The sequence below is a fragment of the Styela clava genome, chromosome 15, assembly GCF_964204865.1.
Source record: "Styela clava chromosome 15, kaStyClav1.hap1.2, whole genome shotgun sequence".
Classification (NCBI taxonomy): domain Eukaryota; kingdom Metazoa; phylum Chordata; class Ascidiacea; order Stolidobranchia; family Styelidae; genus Styela; species Styela clava.
In genome coordinates, this window is record NC_135264.1 from 18,042,602 (window position 1) to 18,066,330 (window position 23,729).

The 23,729-nt window shown below is 36.6% G+C and overlaps 1 protein-coding gene across 1 annotated transcript in view; it reads left to right on the forward strand.

The window, feature by feature from the left end:
• The first annotated feature begins 5,888 nt into the window (after window positions 1–5,888).
• The window catches only part of LOC144411879 (uncharacterized), a 51,054-nt gene continuing 33,213 nt past the window's right edge, over window positions 5,889–23,729 (forward strand). The window contains exons 1-5 of the mRNA XM_078109532.1: window positions 5,889–6,196; window positions 7,387–7,534; window positions 8,113–8,156; window positions 8,445–8,594; window positions 10,458–10,751. Of these exons, the coding sequence (XP_077965658.1) occupies window positions 5,905–6,196; window positions 7,387–7,534; window positions 8,113–8,156; window positions 8,445–8,594; window positions 10,458–10,751 (928 nt within the window). The 5' untranslated portion in view covers window positions 5,889–5,904. The remainder of the gene's footprint in view (window positions 6,197–7,386; window positions 7,535–8,112; window positions 8,157–8,444; window positions 8,595–10,457; window positions 10,752–23,729) is intronic.

Genomic DNA, 23,729 nt, shown 5'->3' on the forward strand with positions numbered 1-23,729 from the left:
ATTGCTAACCCAAACTGGATAAATACTGTTATTTTGAAACATGGCTGTGTGGTTTTTCTTGGATCTCACAATTTTGTATTAGTGTTGGGGGCTTTGTAGTAAAGATCCATTTTTTTCAAAAGCAACAGTTACCCCAGTCCAGCGGCGTATCTATGTAAAACGGTGTCCATGGCAAAATTTGAAAATGCTTCCCCATTGATTATTACTGACAATTTTTACCGACTGTTGTTGGATAAAGATACTTGTACGTTATTATTTAAGTAGAAATACTAGCTTAAATTACTTCAAATTTAAAATTATTTTAATAAAAAACTTTTCGCTATTTCTGCGACCCTGTCCACACGGCGCCCATGGCATGAGCCATGCCTACCATACCCTAGATCAGAGGTCGGCAACCTACGGCCCGCGGGCCGGATCCGGTTCGCGGAGTAATATAATCGGGCCCGCGACTCTTCACTGAATTATAATAACAAAACAGCTGTTTTGACGATTATATTCTTTACGTAACAGAATTTATTGTTAGACACGTATAGACTAAATTATATCATAATCTAAGAAGTATAAAATTCACAATTACTCGTTTAATGAGCCTATAATTACACAAATGGCAACAAAACTAAAAAATGTGCAAAGGGTTCGTTCAATGGCGCCGAAAATATTCAAATGGAATTTTCTGAGATGCCATAAATGAGGAAATAAATCTATATTCTATTCGAGAGATGTATCACTGCTTGGTTTTTATTATAATAGTATCATTCGTTCGGTTTTTAACTTCCAAAAAATATATGCGCCCGTCAATGTCTTGCAACCCTTAATTTTGGCCCGCCAACGACAAAAGGTTGCCGACCTCTGCCCACTTCCCCAGATATACACAATATTAGCACAACGAGCCATAGGTCTATACTTCTACTCTAATAGTGATTTTCATGATTGCGTTGGATATCGCTGTTGAGCCTCTGTGACACTTTAATGTAGAATTGGTTAAATTTACGTGTTTTCTAACAGTACCTTAAAATAGAATCGTCACCATGTATGGTTCGAGGATATAGAGCGCAGGGATATGCAATTTATATAGCGCCCATGTATGGCGAGTCGTTAACCTCACGTTTCCTCGATGCTTTATACGTCATAGAACTGCATTCTCGATTTTCTTTGTTTCTTTATTTTATTTGATCCGGAAGCGGGAAGGCGATCACGTGTCATATGAGTGCTATGTGATGTAATAATGAAACTGTAGATTTTGCAATACAGTGTATCAGTATCAGTATATTGAGTCGAAGTGTAGCGCTAGTGTATACATTTATTTGTGAAAAGTTGTAGTTGGTCATTTTATTGTCAAACATGAATAGCTAGCGAGAAGCAAACGGAATAGTTCGGCCAAAGTTTCGATATGACAAGCTTAGGGCAAGAAGTAGAAACAAATAAGTCACAATATATGTACAATCAAATATATACTTGTGTATAAAAGATAGTATATACCGTACAACATGCACAGCTGGTTAGAAGCAAACGAAATAGTCTATCTAACGTTTTGAATTCTTATTCTGACATAATTTATCGAAGTAAAAGTAAAAGGCTTCGTACATATAAGGCTTTGGACGCATGTTCACTAACTGAATGACGTAAGTACATACATTTGGATTGGCACAAACATTTTTGCATATGTTATTCCTAACCCCCAACTGGCTCTGTCATCCAAAGATTACGTCACTACGACGTCACATTAACGTAATTAAGAATAATATATGAAAGAATGGTTATGCCACGCAAACTAGAAGTACTTAAGTCTTCTTGTGAACACGCGCTTCGTACCAGGTATGTTTATAGTTTGTACAAATAGAACTGCACATTTTCGAATACCAAATAACTTTAAGGCGCTCCGGAAGTATGTGTACGAATATGGAAGTAACCAATTTTGTTCCCCTACTTTACATCAATTTGTAGAAGGGACTGAAACCTATGGACAGGGGTATATTCACTTGGCTAACATAGACAGTCCCAAACTTAAATAAGGAAAATCAGAATAGGAATAACATTATGCCCTAACCATAACCTGGTACACACATTTCGGAATCGAATCGAATATTTCTCCCGAATTTAATCTCGAATACTAGGTAGATATATAATTATATGCAATTTTTACTGGTCCTCCAGACAGATAAATTACTGAAAATATAAAATTCATCAATCAAACAGGTCGCTGAGTAATGATTCATATTAAGGAACATATTTCATCAATAATTCGTTAGAAAAAGGAGAGTCAGATGTCAGAAATCCATTTCAAAAATCTGGCTTTAAAATGAAATTGAAGAATTGACCTCATCTTCGGTGAAAAAAAAAGATAACAATGATTCGAAATTTTCGTCTGAACCGATTTAAATCATTTTCGATTTGAATATTCGATTTAAAAAACCTATTCATATGTAAAACCGGTAATAAGCTGGAGATATAGTTTTGACAGTGAATGTGTGGGTCGTGTACTTTGTAATGGTCGGTAACAATATGATACAGCTGCATAAATGCAACTCCAGGCTATTTTATATCCGTTATATTTTGTGATAGGTTTCTTCTACTTTGAAGGGAATTTCTCCATTTTTTATTAGGGCTGGAATACTTTTAGGCCGTGTTGCAAAAAACAATTCTTTACATGAACATTGCATTTGATGTCTTGTGCATCTGCCTTACTTTTAACCTGCTGTATTTAGCGGCTCGGTGACCATCTATAAGGGAGGACGTACAAGTGGTCTACTCTACCATGTTGTCTGCATGGCAGTCCAATAACCATATTTTAGAGGGGCCGTACAAAGGGCGATTATATCCATCCCTATTCGTAACCTGCTGTCTATATCAGTGGTTCTCAACCTTTATCAGTTCGCGGACCGGTAAAATTTCAAAAAAAAATTCGCGGACCGGCGGACCTTCAAAATTAACCAAAAATGTCATGAACACAAAACATAATCGAAAGAATGCAATTACGACAAAAGTAGGCGGTGCAAAAGAAAACAATCCAATTCAATGAGAAATTTGCTGCTGTCTTTTTGACAGTGGAATTGCCCTATACATGGAGTCATTTAAATGGCGATCAGGGCCATATCTTCATTTCTGTACCAAACCTGCTGTCTGTATGGTAGCTGACTAACAAGACCGTTCAAGTAACAATTAGGACCACATTTCCAGCCCGTAACCTCTAGTTAAACATATCTATATTAATTAATATTGCTTAATTTCTACGTGGTAGTCTAAAACTCCCAGACTCTTGGATACTTTGAATACACATTAATGTAAGACGAGAATATCGGTCGGAGACCGAAGACTTATCGATCGAAACTGCGGTTTCAATTCATGACTCTATTGTGATACCGCGTGTCCCATCACTAATTAATTAAATAACTCGCTAATTTTACGACATAATTCATTCAAAATCAATAGGCTCCTGGTCCGTGACATGATGAATGCACATGCAAAATTTGGAGCAGATTCAACCTCGCCTCCGTGAGATATGGTGTTCATCTCACAGACAAACAAACAGACAAATACCTATCAACATACTTACCGATTTAAAGATCGATAAGTGATAAGAATGAAGTTATTCTAAATCCGCAAGATATAGCTATATTGTCGAGCTATAAGTAGCGCATTCCCTTGTAATTACCAAAGTAATTAATTAAGCGTATAATGCTCACGGTAAAGATGGAAAAATTTGTCTGTTCAATTATTTATCAAAGCACTGGCGAACAGATGCCGGCAAATTCTTACGCGAGCAGTAGTTAAGTCGAACGTAGATATTTTGCTTTACGAAATAAAAATGATAGAAGCATAAATGAAGGCTTAGTAATAGATATCCGATTACAGCAACGTTTCCAACTAGGTGGTAATTTCGCGGTTTTAAGTGAGGAATTATGGTTCGAATTATCTGTTTGTATTGCTAATATTCTTCAGTTCTTTGATATTACTATATTACTTATTTATACACACATTATTAACTACTTGGAATGTATAAAAGGGAAATGCGACTTGTGCATAACAGCGCTAACCAAGGATGCATTTAAGATTGAAAAAAAGTCGGGAAATATTGCGTAAATATAAAAATATATAGGTAACCAGCGATAAATAACAACAAGAGAGCTATGCTCAAATATATGGACACGTACGGTCACATAATTTTGATGACGTCATAGCGAAAAAAAAAAGTAATAGCCTTCTGGAGAAAATTTTTATCTTTAACCACTGGAAATTTCAAAGCAATTGGTCCAGTATTCGAAGAGAAAAGCGACTTTTTAAAAACGTGTCAAAGAACAACAACAACAACATAATATTGAAACGATCGTTATGTTCACTACGTGTCCAACAATCATTGTTGCAAGTGAGTTCGGTTTCGTGAATTTACTGAAAGTAATTTTAATAAAGTTGCCAATTGCCAAATCGGTGTTTTGTCGTGATTTATGCATGACCGACATTTAAGTAGGTCAATTTAATAAAGAATCTGGTCGTGTGCATGCACAATAATATATATTGTGCGACTAAACATGGCGTGGAGTGTAAAAAACGCTATCAAAACATTATTGGCTATAACAAAATTGACTATGATCGGTGAATATTCGGATCTATAGTTACGAAAAGAGAAAATAAAACGAGACATTTTAGGTTGCTCCCGAAGTATGCGAACCAAGATGGCGGACATCGGAACGTAACATGGGTTACAGGTTAGGGTTAGGCGATAATTTATTTCCAATTTTCCTTATTTTAGTCCTATTATCAGTTCGAAGACTAGCCAAGAGCCTCCCGTAGTATTGATACTTAAAATTATGGCCTAACCCTAATCTAGTACACATATTACATTCCGATGTCCGCCATCTTGGTTCGCATACTTCGGGAGCCCCCATTTTAGTATAAAAAAAACTTGAAAGTGCCGCGCCGGAAATCCTACGTTCGACAGTATCATCGCCACTCGCGACGTGGATTGAACATCTGGCATTTACGCATCGACGTAAAGCGTGTTTTGTCTTCACGCACGCTTTTTCCCTCTAGTTGTGGTGACGCAGGGAGGGGACACACCCATCCGAAGTTAGTTATTTATTCGCGTTGTTACAGATGACAGAAAATGAGACAATTAAGACAGAAAAAATGATCCGATCGCCGAGAAAATTATATGCAGATGCAGAGAATTACATCAATGTAATATATTTCAAGTTTGACGCGAATTGGACAACAAACGGAAGAGTTATTGATTAAAATATAGTGAAATCATCCAAAGTTAGCTGCTTTCACGGTACCCAAGCAACCTACAGGGGTGGTGATTCCTCCACGGCCTATGGGCCAGGGCCATGGGCCCATGGCCCATCTGATTGGGCCACACGGGCCGCGGCTCATTCAGGAAAAATACAATTATCTTACAAAAATTTTCAATCTTAACAAAATTGTCAATATTCGAATAAAAAAAAATAGCGGTATGCCACCATTTTTGTTTTACGATGGGCAAATATATAAAAATAAAGCAATATACCAAGCTACAGAAAAGGATACTCCTGTAGTATGTGTACCAAAATTTTATTATCATTTTTCACATAATAAACTTGACTATGAATGAATATGAAGGAAGGCCTAGTACAGCGCTTCTAGGTGATAAAGTCAGTCAGTTCAAACTCATTTTGGTTGTTTGATGTTGCAGTCAATATTGTAGTTAAAACATCATTGTCTTAGGATTGGATATTTTTAGGGTACAAACAATATATAGAAATCAAAGACATTATTATATGGATTTATTGAGTTGTCAAATTTATTGCCTATTTCGAGCTTTTCGTGCTGAAGTATTTCATAAACATGAGAAAATACAAATCTACAGATTTGACTGAACTTGGATATTTTACTTGTCACAGGAATATAAATCAGTAGAAATCTAGAATAATGTCTGACTCGGAACAACAACAAAACGTTCCTAGTTTGATCGATCAACAAACAATGGAGTCTATCGATCAACAAACAGACAAATCTGATCTCACCGACCCAGGAACAATCGAGGCTGATCCAGCTGTTCAACGAATAATCGAGTCCGATATCATTGATAACAATTCCAGCAATGATACCGACGATTCAGGGAACGAATCCCCGCAACAACAACAACAACATGGACCTATGATTCAGGATTTGGGCCCTGAGGATGAGATCCTTGAAGAGCAAGGTCCGGGACAGGGCGGAGGTGGGGAGAATTGTATATATTTGATGGCCTGAAAGACTTTTCTTCCTTTCCAATATATATAATGGCTACATGGACTTCAATTTGAAACGTCACAAAATCGTTTGCTAACATTGGCTGTGCTTCATCGAACCTCGCATAGTGATCATTACACTGCTGAATTCCAATCGTGTATAGCAGTTCAATATTGGATACCATGGTAGTGTGGGGACTGTCTGTGTTAGTCAAGTTAATATCTCCTTGCCCATAGGTTTTTAAAGATAAGATTTACATATTTATTCCGGGGAGAGGAAAGCTGATAAGACAGCTTATCCATATGGCGAACCACGGCCTCTCGTCTGGTTACCATTACAAGTCTGGTATGGGATTAGTTAGTTATTTGTTTTCGAAAGCATGGACTTGGGGGTGGAGGAAGCCGTAACCGACCAGCGGTTACATGAACCACCCAACGGCGACGAGGAGTCCAGCAATACTTTTGCACATGACCATCCCTGCATGGGATTTGAACCTGCGGACCCACGAAGAGTAATCAGAGGTGCGGTGGCGAGCGTATTCCTAACGCATAGCACGATGAGCCACACCGCTGCGCCGCGCCCCTTTGCAAAACTTGATGTAAAGTAGTCGAACAAAATTAGTTACTTCCCTATTGGTACACATACTTCTGCAGTGCCTAATATTATATGTTTGATATCGCTCGTAATTACTCATCCATCTTAAGATCGGTAAGTATGTTGATAGGTATTTGTCTGTTTGTCTGTCTCTTATATGCAAGCGATATCTCACGACGAAAGCGAGGTTGAATCTAATCGAAATTTTTGCATGTGCATTCATCATAGCTCGGATCAGAAGCCTATTGATTTTGGATGAATTATGTGGTATAATAACGAGTTATTAACTAATTACTGATGGGACACATGGTGTCGCTATTGAGCAAATATGGAGCAATTTTTTTTTTTTTAATTTTTTTTACATTTTTTTTTTTTTGATGAGTAAAATATTGAACATACCGAAGATCAATATGTCGGCAGTCTCTGATTGTTATTTAGTTATTGAATACAATGTGGGTGTACAATGTTAGTGCAATATTGTTTTTTTTCCAATGCATTGATTGAGAAACAAGTTTATAGGATATTAAGAAAGATATTTGCTTCAATTAACAGTCGCTAAAACTATCAAATTATTTACATTTGCAGGACAGGCAGCTGTTCAGCAACTACCCCAACAAGTGGTTCAACAACTCTCAGCTGCACTGCATCGCACTGCCCAAGCAGGCAATGTCGTTTTCAATTTCTACGGGGGCACAGTTTATAAAGGCTCAGTAATAAAAGGAGATATCGTGGGGTGAGTAGTCAGCTTTGATTCTGAAATGGTATTTCAAGAATTGAAAAATCAAAGCCTTTTCCCGCTCTTGCCATATTCTTTGTAATTCATTAGAGATGTACTTTCTTTTATTCTCAAGTATATATTTTGTTATGTTATAGGTAGAAATTACAGACAATTGCTAAATACGTACAAAATGCTTTATTTAAAGCAAACATTATATACGTGGATATGCACAGGGGCTGTACTAAAGGCTTTGAGATTGAAACAAACAAGTGGCGGCATTTCTGTGTGCGAAATTAATGACGCATACTAATGCAAACACTATCGCTAGTCGAGTCTGGCATATCCTGCGCCACTATTAAAATAAAATTACAATTTCCAGCCAAATAATATTCACGTCCTAAAAAAGTTCCAAAACAGTGAACAAGTAGATCTGAATGTCTTTTTATGGGAGATACATATCAAATGATATGCATGTCAATAAAGCGACTTCAACTCACCCAAATTAATACATCTGATACATCTAGTATGACGAAGAGCGTACAAAACAGACTCTCTATATTAATTTTATTTAAATTTATTTTTTATATTTTCAGGACAAAAGCTCAAGCAAAAGGCGCAACAATTGGATCTATTGGTGGTACGTATTGACTGAAATTGAGTGAACTTGGCCAAAGTAAATCAATGACCAAATTCCATAAAAAGCAAAATTTGAGTTGAAAACAACGATCGTTTTCAAAAATAATTCCTAAAATAATGGCCTAACCTTAATCTGTTACCCGCACTACGGGAGTACCAAATTTTGAAATCAATTCGTCCAATATTTACGTAGAAGCGATTTTTTCACCTGCAATAACTTCAATACCTGTTCATTTAAAAATATCCCGGCCTTATGCTGCAAATTTAAAATATAATATATTTGTTTCAGGGTCACAACCTGCAGCAATCGGTGGTCTAGGGGGACAAGCAGCTTTACCTTGGTATGGTGAAGGAGCATCTGGTAGTTCTCAGGTACCTGCAATAGGTGGTCCCGAACAACGACCTGCTTTACCTTGGCATGGAGAAGGAGAAAGAGAAGGTTTGTGTTAGATTTGTGGAGTGGTGTGGTGCCATTAGTAGTGCCGCGGAATGATTATTGATGTGCCGCGAAGAGATTTCATTTCCAATGATTCCGATTTCCAATAGACAGTTGAAAGTTAGCATGTCAATTTACAGACGCGCATTTTAATTTGAAACCTTGAAAGAAAATAGGAGTAAACTAAGTGTGAATGCGCGATGCTGTAGTAGATGGGTGTTCAGCACTTGGGTAGTGTTTGCGCGTGCAGGACTATTGACACCAAACTCTTGGGCGGGCACTTTTCATAATATTGAGGGGTCGAATTTGGGTCGCCAGCTAAAAAAAAACGTGTCGTTTATTGTTACGTGACAATGACCTTTTGATACCATCCCTAGTACACAGGCCGCTTTACTGGGCACGGAACTCACACGCCACTAAACCGATCCCTTGAATTCCGCGAGAATTACTCAACGGCTCTTGCTAACAAAGAGAAACGACAAATTTTGGTTTTATTGTTTCAATGCTTAGTTTCGTATAAAGCGCATTAGAAATGTCAAACAAGGTAACAAATTATTGTGCGAAATTTTTTCCAACTTTTACTCAGGAATTATTCTTGACTAGTAGAATTGCCATTATTTCTGATTTATTGAACTCAAAATAACATTCAGCATTCACGCAATGACTTTGAAGGGTTTTTATTCTCTATTTATTACAAAAATAAAACAGCCACGATAGAAAAGTAAAATCATAAGAAGGTTAACTATTGTCTTCATAAATATCCGCCATCAGAAATGATAATATTGTCAGCTTAAAATTGGGACAGTTATTAATTTCAAACGGGGATGAGGCGATGTGTTGTGGCTATGTATTGTTCATGTGCATTAGCACAGTTTTGGTCAACACTACCCAATATTATGCTATTGCATTTCATTTCTTTTTCAAGTTTCGTTGCATCTAAGTAATTATCAAATAGAAATCGCTACCATGTGGCCAATTATCACTCACTGCCATTAACACAGTTTGGGTCAAAGCTACCCACAATGCCATTGCAATTCATTTCTTTTTCGAGTTTTGTTGTACCTGAGTAAATTTCCAATACTGTTGCGCCATCATGTGGCGAATTATTGTTCACCTCCGTTAGCAAAGTTTAGGTCAAAGCTACCCACAATGCCATTGCATTTCATTTCTTTTTCAAATTTCGTTGCATCTCACTAAATTTCAAACAAAGATGCGCCACCGAGTGGCAAATTTTCGTTTATGTCCAATAAATTCAGTTTCGTTGCACTTATGTGAATTTTCAATGAAATTACCCATCATTTGGCAATTTGTAATTCGCTTCCGTATATCTGTGCGTATATTCTATCGTTTATCTCTGGGTATTTGCGGACTTGCTGTATAATATATTATATTCATTGTATTCCCAGTTTCAGTTTGTCCTGTTATTTAGTTCTTGTTTTGAGTTCATTAAACCTAAATAATTTGTCAATACCATTCGTATTTCAAAGCACCAAAGAAAAAGTTTGATAATTTCGTTCGTTAATTTCACAATATGCTCAAAAACGTTTTATTTCAATCTTTGACAGCCTACATCACCAAATTAGGTGTCAAACCTCCTGTGTCCACGGCATAACAGGGGCAGGGGGTATATTCACTTGGCTATAACAGACAGTCCCCGAACTCGTAATAAAATATGAAAAATTTGATTAAAATTATGGCCAAACCTTAACCTGGTACACATACTACAAGAGTACCCAATTTTAAAATCAATTAGTCTAATATTTCCAGAAGAAAGCGATTTTTCACCTGCAACAACTCCAATACCTGTTCATTCAATATTATCCCTATCCTATGCTGCAAATTTAAAATATAATATATTTGTTTCAGGGTCACAACCTCCAGCAATCGGTGGCCCAGGGGGACAAACAGCTTTACCTTGGCATGGGGAAGGAGCATCTGGTAGTTCTCAGGTACCTGCAGTAGGTGGTCCCGAACAACGACCAGCTTTACCTTGGCTTGGTGAAGGAGCATCTGGTAGTTCTCAGGTACCTGCAATAGGTTGTCGAGAACAACGACCTGCTCTACCTTGGCATGGGGAAGGGACATCTGGACAATCTCAAATTTCAGCATTAGGTGGTCCCGAACAACGTCCTGCTTTACCTTGGCATGGGGAGAGAGAAGGTTTGTGTTAGATTTGTTGAGATACATCCAACTTGCGTCAAACTTTGAACAAAGCTATTGCTGTATTAAAAATCTTTTACTTTCGCAAAATTTCAGATTTTTTTACGAAACAATGTCCAGACTTTTAAAGCGTTAGACCTAGCTGTGTAAGCATCGCTCTTTAGAAATCCCAAGTTCAAATTCCATGCTCTTACCTCACCCAGGGTTGTCAACGTCCAACGGAAAGTCCCCCGGCCAACAAATAATTGTAGTTTCACGTTGGATATCAATTACTGCTTGTACAGAGCCTACTCAGAGCGCAAGGCTTAATTAGCATCATGTAAAACATTCGCTGAAAATCTGAGTATTTTAGGCCAGCACCAAAGCTGTGAATAGGGATGGTCAGGGAATGTCATGAAAAGTCTGAAAGATTTTCAACCTTCCAACATCAACAGTGGCATCTTATCAGCCTTATTTGAAGGCGCACCAAGATGTAGCTCACAACCTGAACTTAGTATGTGTACCAGGTTAGGGTTCAGGTTGTGCGCCATCTTGATACACATACTTCGGGAGCGCCTAATATTGGAGTCGGAAACTGGATTCGCATTCTAGAACTCCCTAATGTAGAAAATCAAGAGTTTGAATTTTTGTAAAGACTAAAATTCCTAAATTATTTCGCTTTCAAGTTTTTGAAGTTTTTCCGAGAATATATTTAAGGCTGCCTCCCAAAGGCCTACAAAGCATCTCACAGAACCTTTCAGGTGAAACTGAATAATATTCAAATTAATACACAATATAATTCTTTTTTAATAGTTAATTTGGATATGATGCAGATGATCGTGTGATTTTTGTTATTTTACTACTTTTTTTTATTATATTTAGGTTCCAATCGAGATCCAGAGCCTGTTCCTACTTCACAATCATCTGTGGAAAGACGTTTCATTGACGAAGAGACATTGAATGCTAATGTAACGACACCTAAAGTAGTTGGTAAGAGCCAATATTTGACGTAGAAATATTCCCCAAAATTACCAATCAGTCCCAAAATTCAGCCTATTCATTTTTCATCTTACGTCAGGGGTCGGCAACCTACAGCCGGATCCGGCCACGGAGTACTACAATCTGGCGCGCGGCGCTTCTCAGATTTATAGTAACAAAACAGCTGTTTTGACGATTATACTTTTTATGTAACAAAATTTATTGTGAGACTAAATTATATTATAAGCAAACAAGTATAAATTCAAAAATTAAAATTAGATCCTCTTTATCATAAGAATCAAATAATCAAAATGGCAGACATTTATAAAATCGAGGTACTGAAACTCATGCGCCAAAATCTTAATAATAAACTGCCTGCTTTCAAACACTAATTTGTCAAACAAATGAGTGTTCACTCTCATTTAACTCGTTCCGCTGCCAATAGCTCTTACTATGTGCCTCGCTTTTTCACCAATCAATCACAAGGCTCTATTAAATTCAAGTATGACTTTTTTCTCACAAAGCACTGGAGTATCTTACCTTTATTTACTCAAGATTCCTTAATAGGTCAGGTATTATTCACCTTATTGATTACCATTACTGTTATAATATTTTTTAATAGCGTATGCTCCTTACAAGAGTCACTTCACAATATAACTGTAATATGAACTGACAAAGACAAAAATGAAATGACAAAGACAAAATTCAATAATATTCTGTTATTTTTTTACAGTCATATTTCCCGTAACAGGCCTTTTCCAACAAAGTCAAAATTCAACAATTTTTGTTACTTTTATTAATAGTCATTGTTTCCTCAACATGTCTTTCCACCTTTGTAGTTCAATTCATATGTTATATTAGTAGTTCCACTGCTGCTGCAGGGAATTCCCCCAGTAGTCAACATCGTTATGCTACGTCACGTACGTCAGCATTTTCCTTGTTGTGGGCGTGCTCGCTGGAGCATGACGTTGAGTTGATCTAGTTAGTCAATACTTTATTTACTGAATCTTCCGTTCTCACGTACTTTTTAGTTCCCAAATTGTTTTAATTATTTTTGCTGATTTACTTCTGTATTGTTTGACTTAAGCTGCTTCTATAATGGTGTCGCTGACATGATGACTTTTAATAGTCTTTTCGCGACCCCTTGTCCATTGCAAATCAAATATTGTACTTTTTTATTTCAATGAATTTATTTAATTTATGTTAATTATGTTTTTGCACGACGAACAATACCTAAGTGCAAAGGGTTCAATGGCGCCGAAAATATTCAAAGAGAACTTTTTGAGATGCAATGAGGAAATAAATCTATATTCTATTCGAGAGATGTATCACTGTTTGATTTTAATATAAGAAGTATCATCTGTTCGGTTTTCAACTTTCTAAAAATATGTGCTGCCCGCCAATGACTTGCAACCTTAACTTTGGCCCGCGAGCGACAAAAGGTTGCCGACCCCTGCCTTACATCATATGAAAAATATTCCCATGACTTAGCATAAAACAGCAACATTTTTGATGAAAGTTCTGCCTCTCGGAATTCATAAAAATTTGAATAAAAATATTGCCGCCTAGCGGTTTCCACCATCTTAAAGTTTTGAAAATTTGGAATTGATTGATCCAGTAGTCGAAACAACCAACGTGTCCACTTTGTTTGTATTCGATGAGGCCTCAGAAATAGGGAATTCATAACACTCAAATAAATGTTATTGGCGATGGTCATAAAATCAGATGGTCATAAAATTTTTTTTTACACTTTTTGAGTTTTGCGAATCATGATATAAATATATATAGATATTGATTAAAATGACTCCATTAGTGGTGACGTCATTAAATTTTAAATCCTTCTGCTTGAACCCAAAATTTGAAATTTTGTTCTGGTGGTGTTAGCCGCTTAACCGCTGCAAACACTACTCTTCGCTTTGTTTTGCTTCAAATTCGAATTGTCCAATTCACTTCTACAATATCTCTATCTATTTTTTTCAACCCAGGTTCGAAAGGATATATCGATATCGGATATGTAGCGATCTCAATGAAAATGATTCCATTAGTCTTGACGTATGTGATTTCTAAAACCCTTCTGCTTGGGCCCAAAATTTGAAAAATAGCTTTGTATATAGGTTTGTCAAGGTTTGAACAGTGAACCTCGCTTTATTCTGCTTCAAATTCAAATGCTTGATTTACATTCAGGAATCCCCACTGCATCAAATCCAGAAACACAAGAAGCATTCCCACTGATTCCACCTGAACCTTCAAATAGACGAAATGAAAACGAAACATCTGGAGCAAGACCCAAAACAACAGGTAGAAATAGGCACCGGTATCCGGTGCCGTATAGCAGTGGTTCCCAACCCCCATGCCGCGGCATACTAATGTGCCGCGGAATGATTATTGGTGTGCCTCGAAGAGATTTCATTTTAGAGTTCATTTCAAGGGATTCCGATTTCCAATGACAGTTGAAAATTAGCATGTCAATTTACAGTCGAGCATTTTAATTTGAAACCTTGAAAGAAAATGAGAGTAAACTAAGTGTGTGTGTGCGATGCTGTAGTGGATGGGTGTTCAGCACTTGTGGAGTGTTTGTGCGCTCGCAGGACTATCGACACCGAACTCTTGGGCGGGCACTTTCCATAATATTTGTGGGTCGAACTTGGATTGCCAGCTAAAAAATAAACGCGTCGTTTATTGTTACGTAACAATGACCTTTCGATACCATTCTCTTAAGTATTAGCTTGTCATTTTACTACTCATATATCCAGTACACAGGCCGCTTTGCTGGACACAGAACTCACATGTCACTAAACCGATCCCTTAAAATCCGCGAGAATTACCCAACGGCTCTTGCTAACAAAGAGAAACGACAAATTTTGGGAGTCAAATTTGGTTATTGTTTCAATTCTTAGTTTCGTATAAAGCGCATTAGAAATGTCAAACAAGGTAACAAATTATTTTGCAAAATTTTGTCCAAATTTTACCGAGGAATTATTCTTGACTAGTAGAATTGCCATTATTTCTGATTTATTGAACTCAAAATAACATTCAGCATTCACGCAATGACTTTGAAGGGTTTTTATTCTCTATTTATTACAAAAATAAAACAGCCACGATAGAAAAGTAAAATCATAAGAAGGTCAACTGTTGTCTTCATAAATATCCGCCATCAGAAATGATAATATTGTTAGCCCAAAATTGGGACAGTTATTAATTTCAAACGGGGATGAGGCGATGCGTTGTGGCGATGTATTGTTCATGTGCATTAGCACAGTTTTGGACAACGCTACCCACTATGCTATTGCATTTCATTTATTTTCCAAGTTTCGTTGCATCTAAGTAAATATCGAATAGAAGAGCGCCACCATGTGGCGAATTATTGCTCAATGCCATTAGCACAGTTTGGGTCAATGCTACCCAATATGCCATCGCATTTCATTTTTTTGTTTAAGTTTTGTTCCACCTAAGTGAATTTTAAATGAAATTGAGCCGCCATGTGGCGAATTAATGTTGGCGTCCATTAGCATCGTTTATGTCAAGGCTACCCATAATGCCATTGCAGTTCATTTCTTTTTCGAGTTTCGTTGTACCTGAGTTAATTTCAAATACTGTTGCGCCATCATGTGGCGAATTATTGTTCACAGGTCAACGCTACCCCCTATGCCATTGCATTTCATTTCTTTTTCAAATTTCGTTGCACCCTACTAAATTTCAAACGAAAATGCGCCACCGTGTGGCAAATTGTTGTTTACGTCCATTAACACAGTTTGGGTCAACGCTACCCACTGTGCCAATGCATTCAGTTTCGTTGCACTTATGTAAATTTTCAATGAAATTGCCCATCATTTGGCAATTTGTAATTCGCTTCTGTATATCTGTGCGTATATTCTATCGTTTATCTCTGGTTATTTGCGGACTTGTCGTATAATATATTATATTCATTGTATTCCCAGCTTCAGTTTGTTCCGTTATTTAGTTCTTGTGTTGGGTTCATTAAACCTAAATAATTTGTCAATACCATTCGTATTTCAAAGCACCGAAGAAAAAGTTTGATATTTTCCTTTGTCAACTTCACAATATGCTCAAAAACTTTTTATCCTTTAACAGCCTACGATGTAATATGTGCCACATTACCAAATTAGGTGACAAACCTTCTGTGTCCACGGCTTCCATTTCCAAGTAAAAATTCATGTTTTTTTACTTTTGTATAATACTTTATTTACTCAAAACAAAAATTAACTTTAATATGACTCTGCGTCTCCTTAATTGAGAGCGTGAAAACTTGCAATAATGGTGCCCTAGCAGTATTTTCCTCGTGAATATATCAATTAAACACTGGTTCGGCTATGTCTGTGCTATTCCACAAATTCCTGCAAAAGTCATCGAACAGCTTTTTTGACCTAATTTTTCAATTAATAATGACAGATCAACAGAGTCGACCAACAGCTGGACAGATAGAACCAAGGAAGTCTCTGCCGCATCCAGAACAGATTGAAACGAGGAATTCCAGGGACAGTCAATCAGGTATTTAAATTATAAAATAAAATATTGGAAACTGAAGTGTCAAAAATGTTGCTTGCGTAATCGTCGAAGTTCTGTTATATGAAATTATATTGAAATACATCGACTGGAGGAACTTTTCATTGTCTTGTAACATCTAGAATGAATATAAAAGCTTTATAAGTAAAATAATTGATATTGTGGAATGAACATGTCTATATAACAATAAAGTAATGAAACAAACAAACAAAACCCTCGGACGCGTCGCTGGTTAATGATGCATGAATTTTATGAAGCGACTCTGTATACGCTGTTTACGCACAAAAGATTGATCTCAGCATAATATAGCTATACTAAAGTTATCGAGAATAGGAAATGGGGCGTTCAATTGTCTTTATTTTCTCATACCGGAATGTTTTTTTGTCAAATAATTCGAAAATAGGCCCGCATTATTACCTCATAACTGAATCTGGTGTTTTCGTCGAAATGTTTATTTGTTCTTATTGAAATTTGACTAAGAGGAAAGGATATTTGTGAATCGAATATTAAATACTTTTTTAAAGTTCAAGTTTGAACTAAATCCGAAACAAAATTAGAAAAAAAAATTTCTGGACAAAGAAACGAATTGCTTCTATTTACCACATGCCTGACTTGACTTTTAATGTTTGTATTTTATTAGCTCTCGATCCCTCTGTAAGTTCGGCCAGTCATGAACCGCTTATACCAGGACCACGAGCATCACTTTCAACCAACGAACAATTACAAGCGGCAGTGACGCAAGAGCCAGCCAATGAGCAGGTGTTGGATTTCCTAAAACCGGAGAAACGTACCAGCAGAAAAGGTATTAAATATATTCACTTCATTTCTTGGCAAGATTTTCACCAAATATACAATGTACAAAATGCTAAACAAGTAGAACTCTTGAGCATGCGTTTTGCAAAGCAATCGCTCTGTAGTTGTCTTCTCCTCGAGCATCGATATCGCTGAGCGATTGCGACTGGTGAGTTGTCTGCCTCTCGTTGCTTGGTAGTCGAGTTGTCTTCACCTCGAGCACCGATGACGTCACGTCGCAGAGCAGTTACTCGACTGGTGAGTTGACCTGTCGAGCGTCTGCCGTAGGCGATTTTAGACTACTGCAACCATAGACTACTGAGCTCACATTCATAAATATTTAAGTGTTACTGTGATATATAAAAGTTTTATTATACTTAAAGGTGCTCATTCAAAACATTTAATACTAATAAACCTAAAAAATTTATACGCACGCAGTCCTATAAATCTCAAGTAAAAGTAGATTGCTGGTTAAGGCGACACTCGCCGATTACTCAGGAGTAATATCGAAATCGTAGAGCAATTCTGCATATATCTCATGATTCGGTCACAAAATAAATTCTTCAGGCTCTTGATATAACGTATTCATCTACCTGAATTCTTTCAAGGAATTCTCCATATCAGTATTGCAAATGAAACGAATTTATTTATATTTTCAGATCGACCATCGGTGCGATTTTCACCTCAAGATGAAGTCGAGGAGAGAAGTTTTGTTGGTGAAGATACTGATGTAACAATTCCTAAAGCTATTGGTAAGCACTTATGGCTAATAAATATTCGACCAAGGTATTATCGCAGGTAGTAATTTTGCCTCAACTGATATGAAAAATTGCTGTGACCAGAACTGCCATGACAAGCGCTAAACGAGGATATTGGTGAGAGACCTAAGACTTATTGAAAGTTAGGAAATCCCCCAAAACAGCGCTCTTACTCCATAGTGACACCTTGTGTCCCATCACTAATGAATTGATACCTCGCTGATTATACGATATAATTCATCCAAAATCGATAGGCTTCTGATACGAGCTATGATGAATGCACATGCAAAATCTGGAGCAGATTCAATCTCGCTTTCGTGAGATATCGCGTTCAACAGACAGACATACAGACAGACAAATACCTATACAACATAAGTATTAAACCGATCGCTCTCTCTTTACAAAATTTTACAATAGAAAAAATTTCATGTTTCACTTTTCAAGTTTAAGCTCATCCATTGATATTCAATATTCAGGAAGTCCTACATCACCAAGTCCAATATACGACCGAGATTTGCAGCAAGCAATTCCGTCTCCTGGAAGAACGGAGCATCAACATAGGCGCAATGTGAACATACAATCAGGAGCAAGACCTAAAACTACAGGTTAGCTTTCACGTTTATTTTCGCTTTTTCTTCATTCCGAAGAAGGCTCCAGACAAGCAACAGCAACACTTGCTGACATCTGTGGCAGGCAGATCTGTGCCTTATCGCTTCCCTTCCTAGTCTTATAAATGCAAAGCTGATTACAATTTGACAACTCTTCATGTTGTTTACTCAATAATATTTTAAATGCGAGGGTTTATAAATATTTTGACTAAAATATTACCACACTCATTTCTATTAATCAAATACCACAATTGAAATGGACTCCAACGTCAGTCGTAATATCATTCATTGAGGTTTTACGATTAGTATTTCGTTCACAGGCGCCGGTATGCGAGTCAGATATTTGCCAGAACAAGATGAAACAAGTGAAGATGAAACATCTGAAGGTGACTTGAGGCATTGACTATAATTTCTCTGTTGCAATATTCTGAATCTGGTTGAATTGTTTGCCGAACAGTTAATAAAAACAAACTTTCTAACATGTTACAACAAAATCAGGAAATATCAGGTGTTGGATTCCCGCTCCGTTATTCCCAGTCGTTGTGTTTAGCTCTATCGTCCTATTGTCTAAACCAGACATGGACCGAATCCGGCCAGTTAAGTAATTCAATCTGGCCTGCCTGATGCTGCAACAACCAAACTGAAATCAAATTTTGATGTTTTAGCTGAAGTAACTCAAGAAATTTGTTGACGATTGCGATTAAATTTATTTTTTACCACGACTCATTGTTTTTCACCTTTGCTCTGTAGTACTGTAAATAGTGTTCATAAAATATAACTTTTTACTTCACACATTCATGGCCCGCCAGTCTGCGTACACAAATTTTTTTGTGCTTTGTTTGAAAAACGTGCCCAACCCTGGTCTAAACTGACGGGCCGATCTGGTTGGAATTTCTCATGTGGGTTATACTGTCATCCTGGCAATGTGCGTTTCACCAAAAGTCTGTATTAATGTTTCGCTGCCATAGCAGCAGAGTAAGGCATCGGCGGAGATCCATACTTACTCCCACCAGCTTGCTGAATCTTATACTTACCATTTGCTTAGATTTCTCGATAATGAATCCATATATTTTTTCCTTTGATGGTGCGTATTCTGCTTTATAGGAATCGATAGTGAAAACGAATTATCCGACATTATCAAAGATTTTATCAAATATAAAAAATATGTTTCTGAAGAAAAATCACTGTTCACAAGAGAATCAGAAAGGAGAAAGTCTAGAGGTATGTTTAACAAGTTAGTGTGCAATTGCAATGATTGTTGCTTGAAGCCGACAAAGCCAACTAAACCATACTATGTGAACCAAGATGGCGGACACGTAACATAGTATGTGTACCAGGTTAAGGTTAGGCCATAAGTTTATTCCAATTTTCCTTATTTTGGTTCTATTACGAGTTCGGGGTCTAGCCAAGTGACTCCCGTAGTATTTGTACCTGAAATTATGGATTAACCCTAACCTGGTACACATCCTACGTTCCAGTGTCCGCCATCTTGGTTCGTATACTACAGGAGTAACTAAATTTCAGCTTTTAACGTGTCTTGAAATTATTCAATATGGCAGATAAACAAAAATGATCTGTAGGAGTGAATTTCTCATCCTTTCCTATTCAGATTTGATGGGACATTCACTAGTCACCATTCACTTGTGGAATGGTTTGAAACTAAATTACTGAGTTAATGCAAAATATAAATTGTATACAATCGCTGAAATTTGGCAGAAAGTACACTAACCATAAATCTTCTTCCATTATTTGTCTTTTATGTTTTAAAATCTTCGTATTCAAACACCTGCCATCAACTTGCAGTCATGCTGATCTTTCTCTTTGCAGACCGAAAGACCACCCATCAAGCGCCAACTACATCGAGATCTCGGGCAACACGTTCTCGTCGCCAGAGAAATGAAAGACAGTTTTCATTGACAAATCGTGTGAGATCAAAAAGTACAGGTTGGTTTCAACTACAGTGTTACTGTGGTACAGTCAACTGTTACTTTGGTACAATCTTGATGAATTTTAAAAATCATGAACTCATAATTTGAGATTCGACGCTTCACATCTTATCTTCTGAAATTTTCAACATTTACAATTCATTGTAATTGTCATTGGTCCGATTAAGGACGAATTGTAGTCATTGAAACGGCTTCTGTCGCCTACTTAAAAATTCGATGCCACTCATCCAATGATACACCTATTGCGACTCAAGGCTAGAGAGATGCATAAATCATAATATATTTTGTAGAATAAAAATTATTATGTTTAGAATGTTTCATTCGATATGTTCCAACATCCAGCCTTTTCGGTTACCAAAAGTTGTATTAATTTCTTGAACCTTTTTTACATCGAATAAAGGAAATTCATCCCTTGAATATCAAGAACAATCAAATATAGCACCAGACTAATTATAATGAAAGTTTTACGCTATTTAATGTCACAATTTGCCCATAAAAAAATATTTTCTCCTCAACCCCATTTTCAAAAATTAAAAATTTGAAATAAAATAACATGGAGTACATATAACAGGATATCTAAGTAAACAGCTGAAAACAAAAAATATTTTTCTGTTGTTGTTATAAACTCTTATTAATAGGATCTGTTATTCTTATCTAAAATATTTATTTTTGTTTACAGATGCCAGATATTCGTCGAGCTTGGATGAAGCAAGCGGAAGTGACGATTGTTGGGAATCGATACATGTTATTGATCCTGCAAAAGGTGAGTTTGTTGGATACTGCTTGAAAGCAACTGTAGAATAATATTAATTTTGAAGCCTCTTAAATACTCATTTTGAAAAATAAATATATATTTTGCAACCTTACGACATAGGACACACAAAGTTCACGATGTAACTTACTTAATGCTCTCTCAGATAGTAATAAGAGACAATTCTCCACATTTCCTATTTCTTACCAACACATGAACCTTACACCTGAATAGCAGATAAATCGATAAACTATGTGATGCCAAAGGCGTCCTCATGTCATAACACCCCACCCATAATGAAGTGAATCGGCAATATTTATTAAAAGCTAACTTTATAAATATTGTCGTTTTTTCATTTACAGATAGCGACAGTGAAAGTGAATTATCCAGCATTGCCAAAGACTTTGTGGCCTACATAAAACATAAAACTAACCCAAAGTTTTCAAGACAGATAAATAAAAGTTATTTTGAAGGTGAGGCCCAAACAGACTTCAATTAGTTTCTGCGTTACAACTTTGTTTATTTGTCTGTGTGCTTAATACCTGTTATCTTTTCATTGGGGCTTGAATTGTTTTTGTTAATATTTTTTTTACTCAAAATGGTTTTGGTCGTACAGCGGGCTAGGATGAGTTTAGCTCATCCCTTTCTTCCTAGACCAAAATCATAACTGGGAAGTGATGGGTCATTTTGAAACGTTGTTGAGATGCCTCATCGTACAAGTTGTAAAATATTTTTCATACTAAATGATTTTATACTGTTTATATAATTTCCAACTATTTTTAGACCGATCCTTCACCAACAATTCCTCGCAAGAGTGCCAAGTCAATCTCGATCGTGAAAGAGATGGAATGAACCCAACAGATCAGACACAACCGAGTGGTAGAGAACTTCGTGTGAAGAAACGCGCTACAAGTGACAAACATCTACAAACAGATATTCCAAACTATAATAAAGAATATGAGACTTCAGTATTGAAAATGACTGAGATTTACAAGAAAGAAAGGAATATACAAACATCAAATAAGCTTAATTATCTCTTGTCTTTTATTGAAATATTCTGGACTAGATTTTTGTGTAAAATGACAATGGCTGGTTACAATCGTCCATCCGGGGCTCCGGAAAAACTATGGTCAAATTTCACAGATGAAATTACTTGTGATCGAGGTTCAGAAATAACAATGAAACAGTACATTTCAAAAATAAAAGACGTCATGAAACTAGGCGAAGAATTCATTTCCAGCGGTAAATACATTCATGCTATAGTCGCGTTCTATGCAGCTGCTAAACTTCATCGACAAAGCGGAAACGACAACGAATCTGTGAAAGGTATATGGGCTTGTTTCAGTGAAGCTGGAATCGTTGCATTTCAATTGTTAAAAAACAGCAAAACAGAAGATATAGCCCAGAATCACGTGATTCCAATCATGCATGAAATGACTGACTTTCTGATGCCTATCCATAGTCCAAGTCAATTTGCAGAAGAACTGGAAACTAAATCAAAAGAATTTGCCAAAGAGAAGAAATTCATTTCAGCCGCAGTCACATTATACATCGCAGCCAAACTGCACAAAGAGACAAATGAAGGCAATGACTCAGCTCATGGTGTTCTGTCATGCATTGAACAAATAAGCTTAGTCATGGAAGAAATGATAAAACAGAAACAACTGGAAACCTTAAGTCACGTGATATCACTCATTACTGAAATGACTGATTTAACAAACTACAGTCAGTTTATCAATGAAATAATAGGCAAAGCCAAAGAATTCGATTCAGAAGAAAAGTTTATTCAATCTGTAGTTTCATTCTACGTCGCTGCTAAACTGCATGGACTTAATAATAAAGGAGATCAATCAGTGATAGGAATTGAACAATCTGTTCACCAAATATCATTCGTTGTTGAAAAGATGACAAAACAACATTCAATGAAAAAGATTGTCATAGATCATGTGATACCACTTATGCATGAATTGTTAGAGTTATTGCGATCGATAAAAGGTTTGAGTCATAAAGTCAGAGTAGAGATGGAGGCTTGGGGTTTATATCACATCAGTGTTTGCTACGGTTACTGCGATGAATATCAAGAATTTGCGAACATGAACCATTCCGCGATTATACTTATAGAAAGACAACTTGAAGAACCTCAAACATATCGAATATATGGACGATGTCTTAATAATGCAGGAGTAGCGTATAGTAGAATGGGGAATATAGAGAAAGCGGTTGAATTGTTTAAAATGGCGTTGGAAGCATATTCGAATGCTGAAGATTTTTCAAGTGATAAAGATAAGAATAAATTTATTGAAATCACAAGAAATAATTTGAGAATTGCTGAATCCAAGTTGTCCAAATAGGTGTGTGGACCAAAGATGAATCACACTATGTTGGAATCGCAAAGAACTCGAATCCCATCGCCTCACCCAGTGTGTCAATAATGTTGAGACAGAAAGATATCCGTCTATATAATAATAGTAGTAGCTTTTTTTGTATCAATGGTTGCTCGTACAAAGCCTTGCTCGGAGCGAAAATGTAAAAGTCTGATAAAAATATTATCTATGGTCCATACTTTGTATTTACTTGTATACTTGTACATACTTTGTATCCATACTTTGGATTTTGTATTTAGTGATAAAGTATTCGATTAA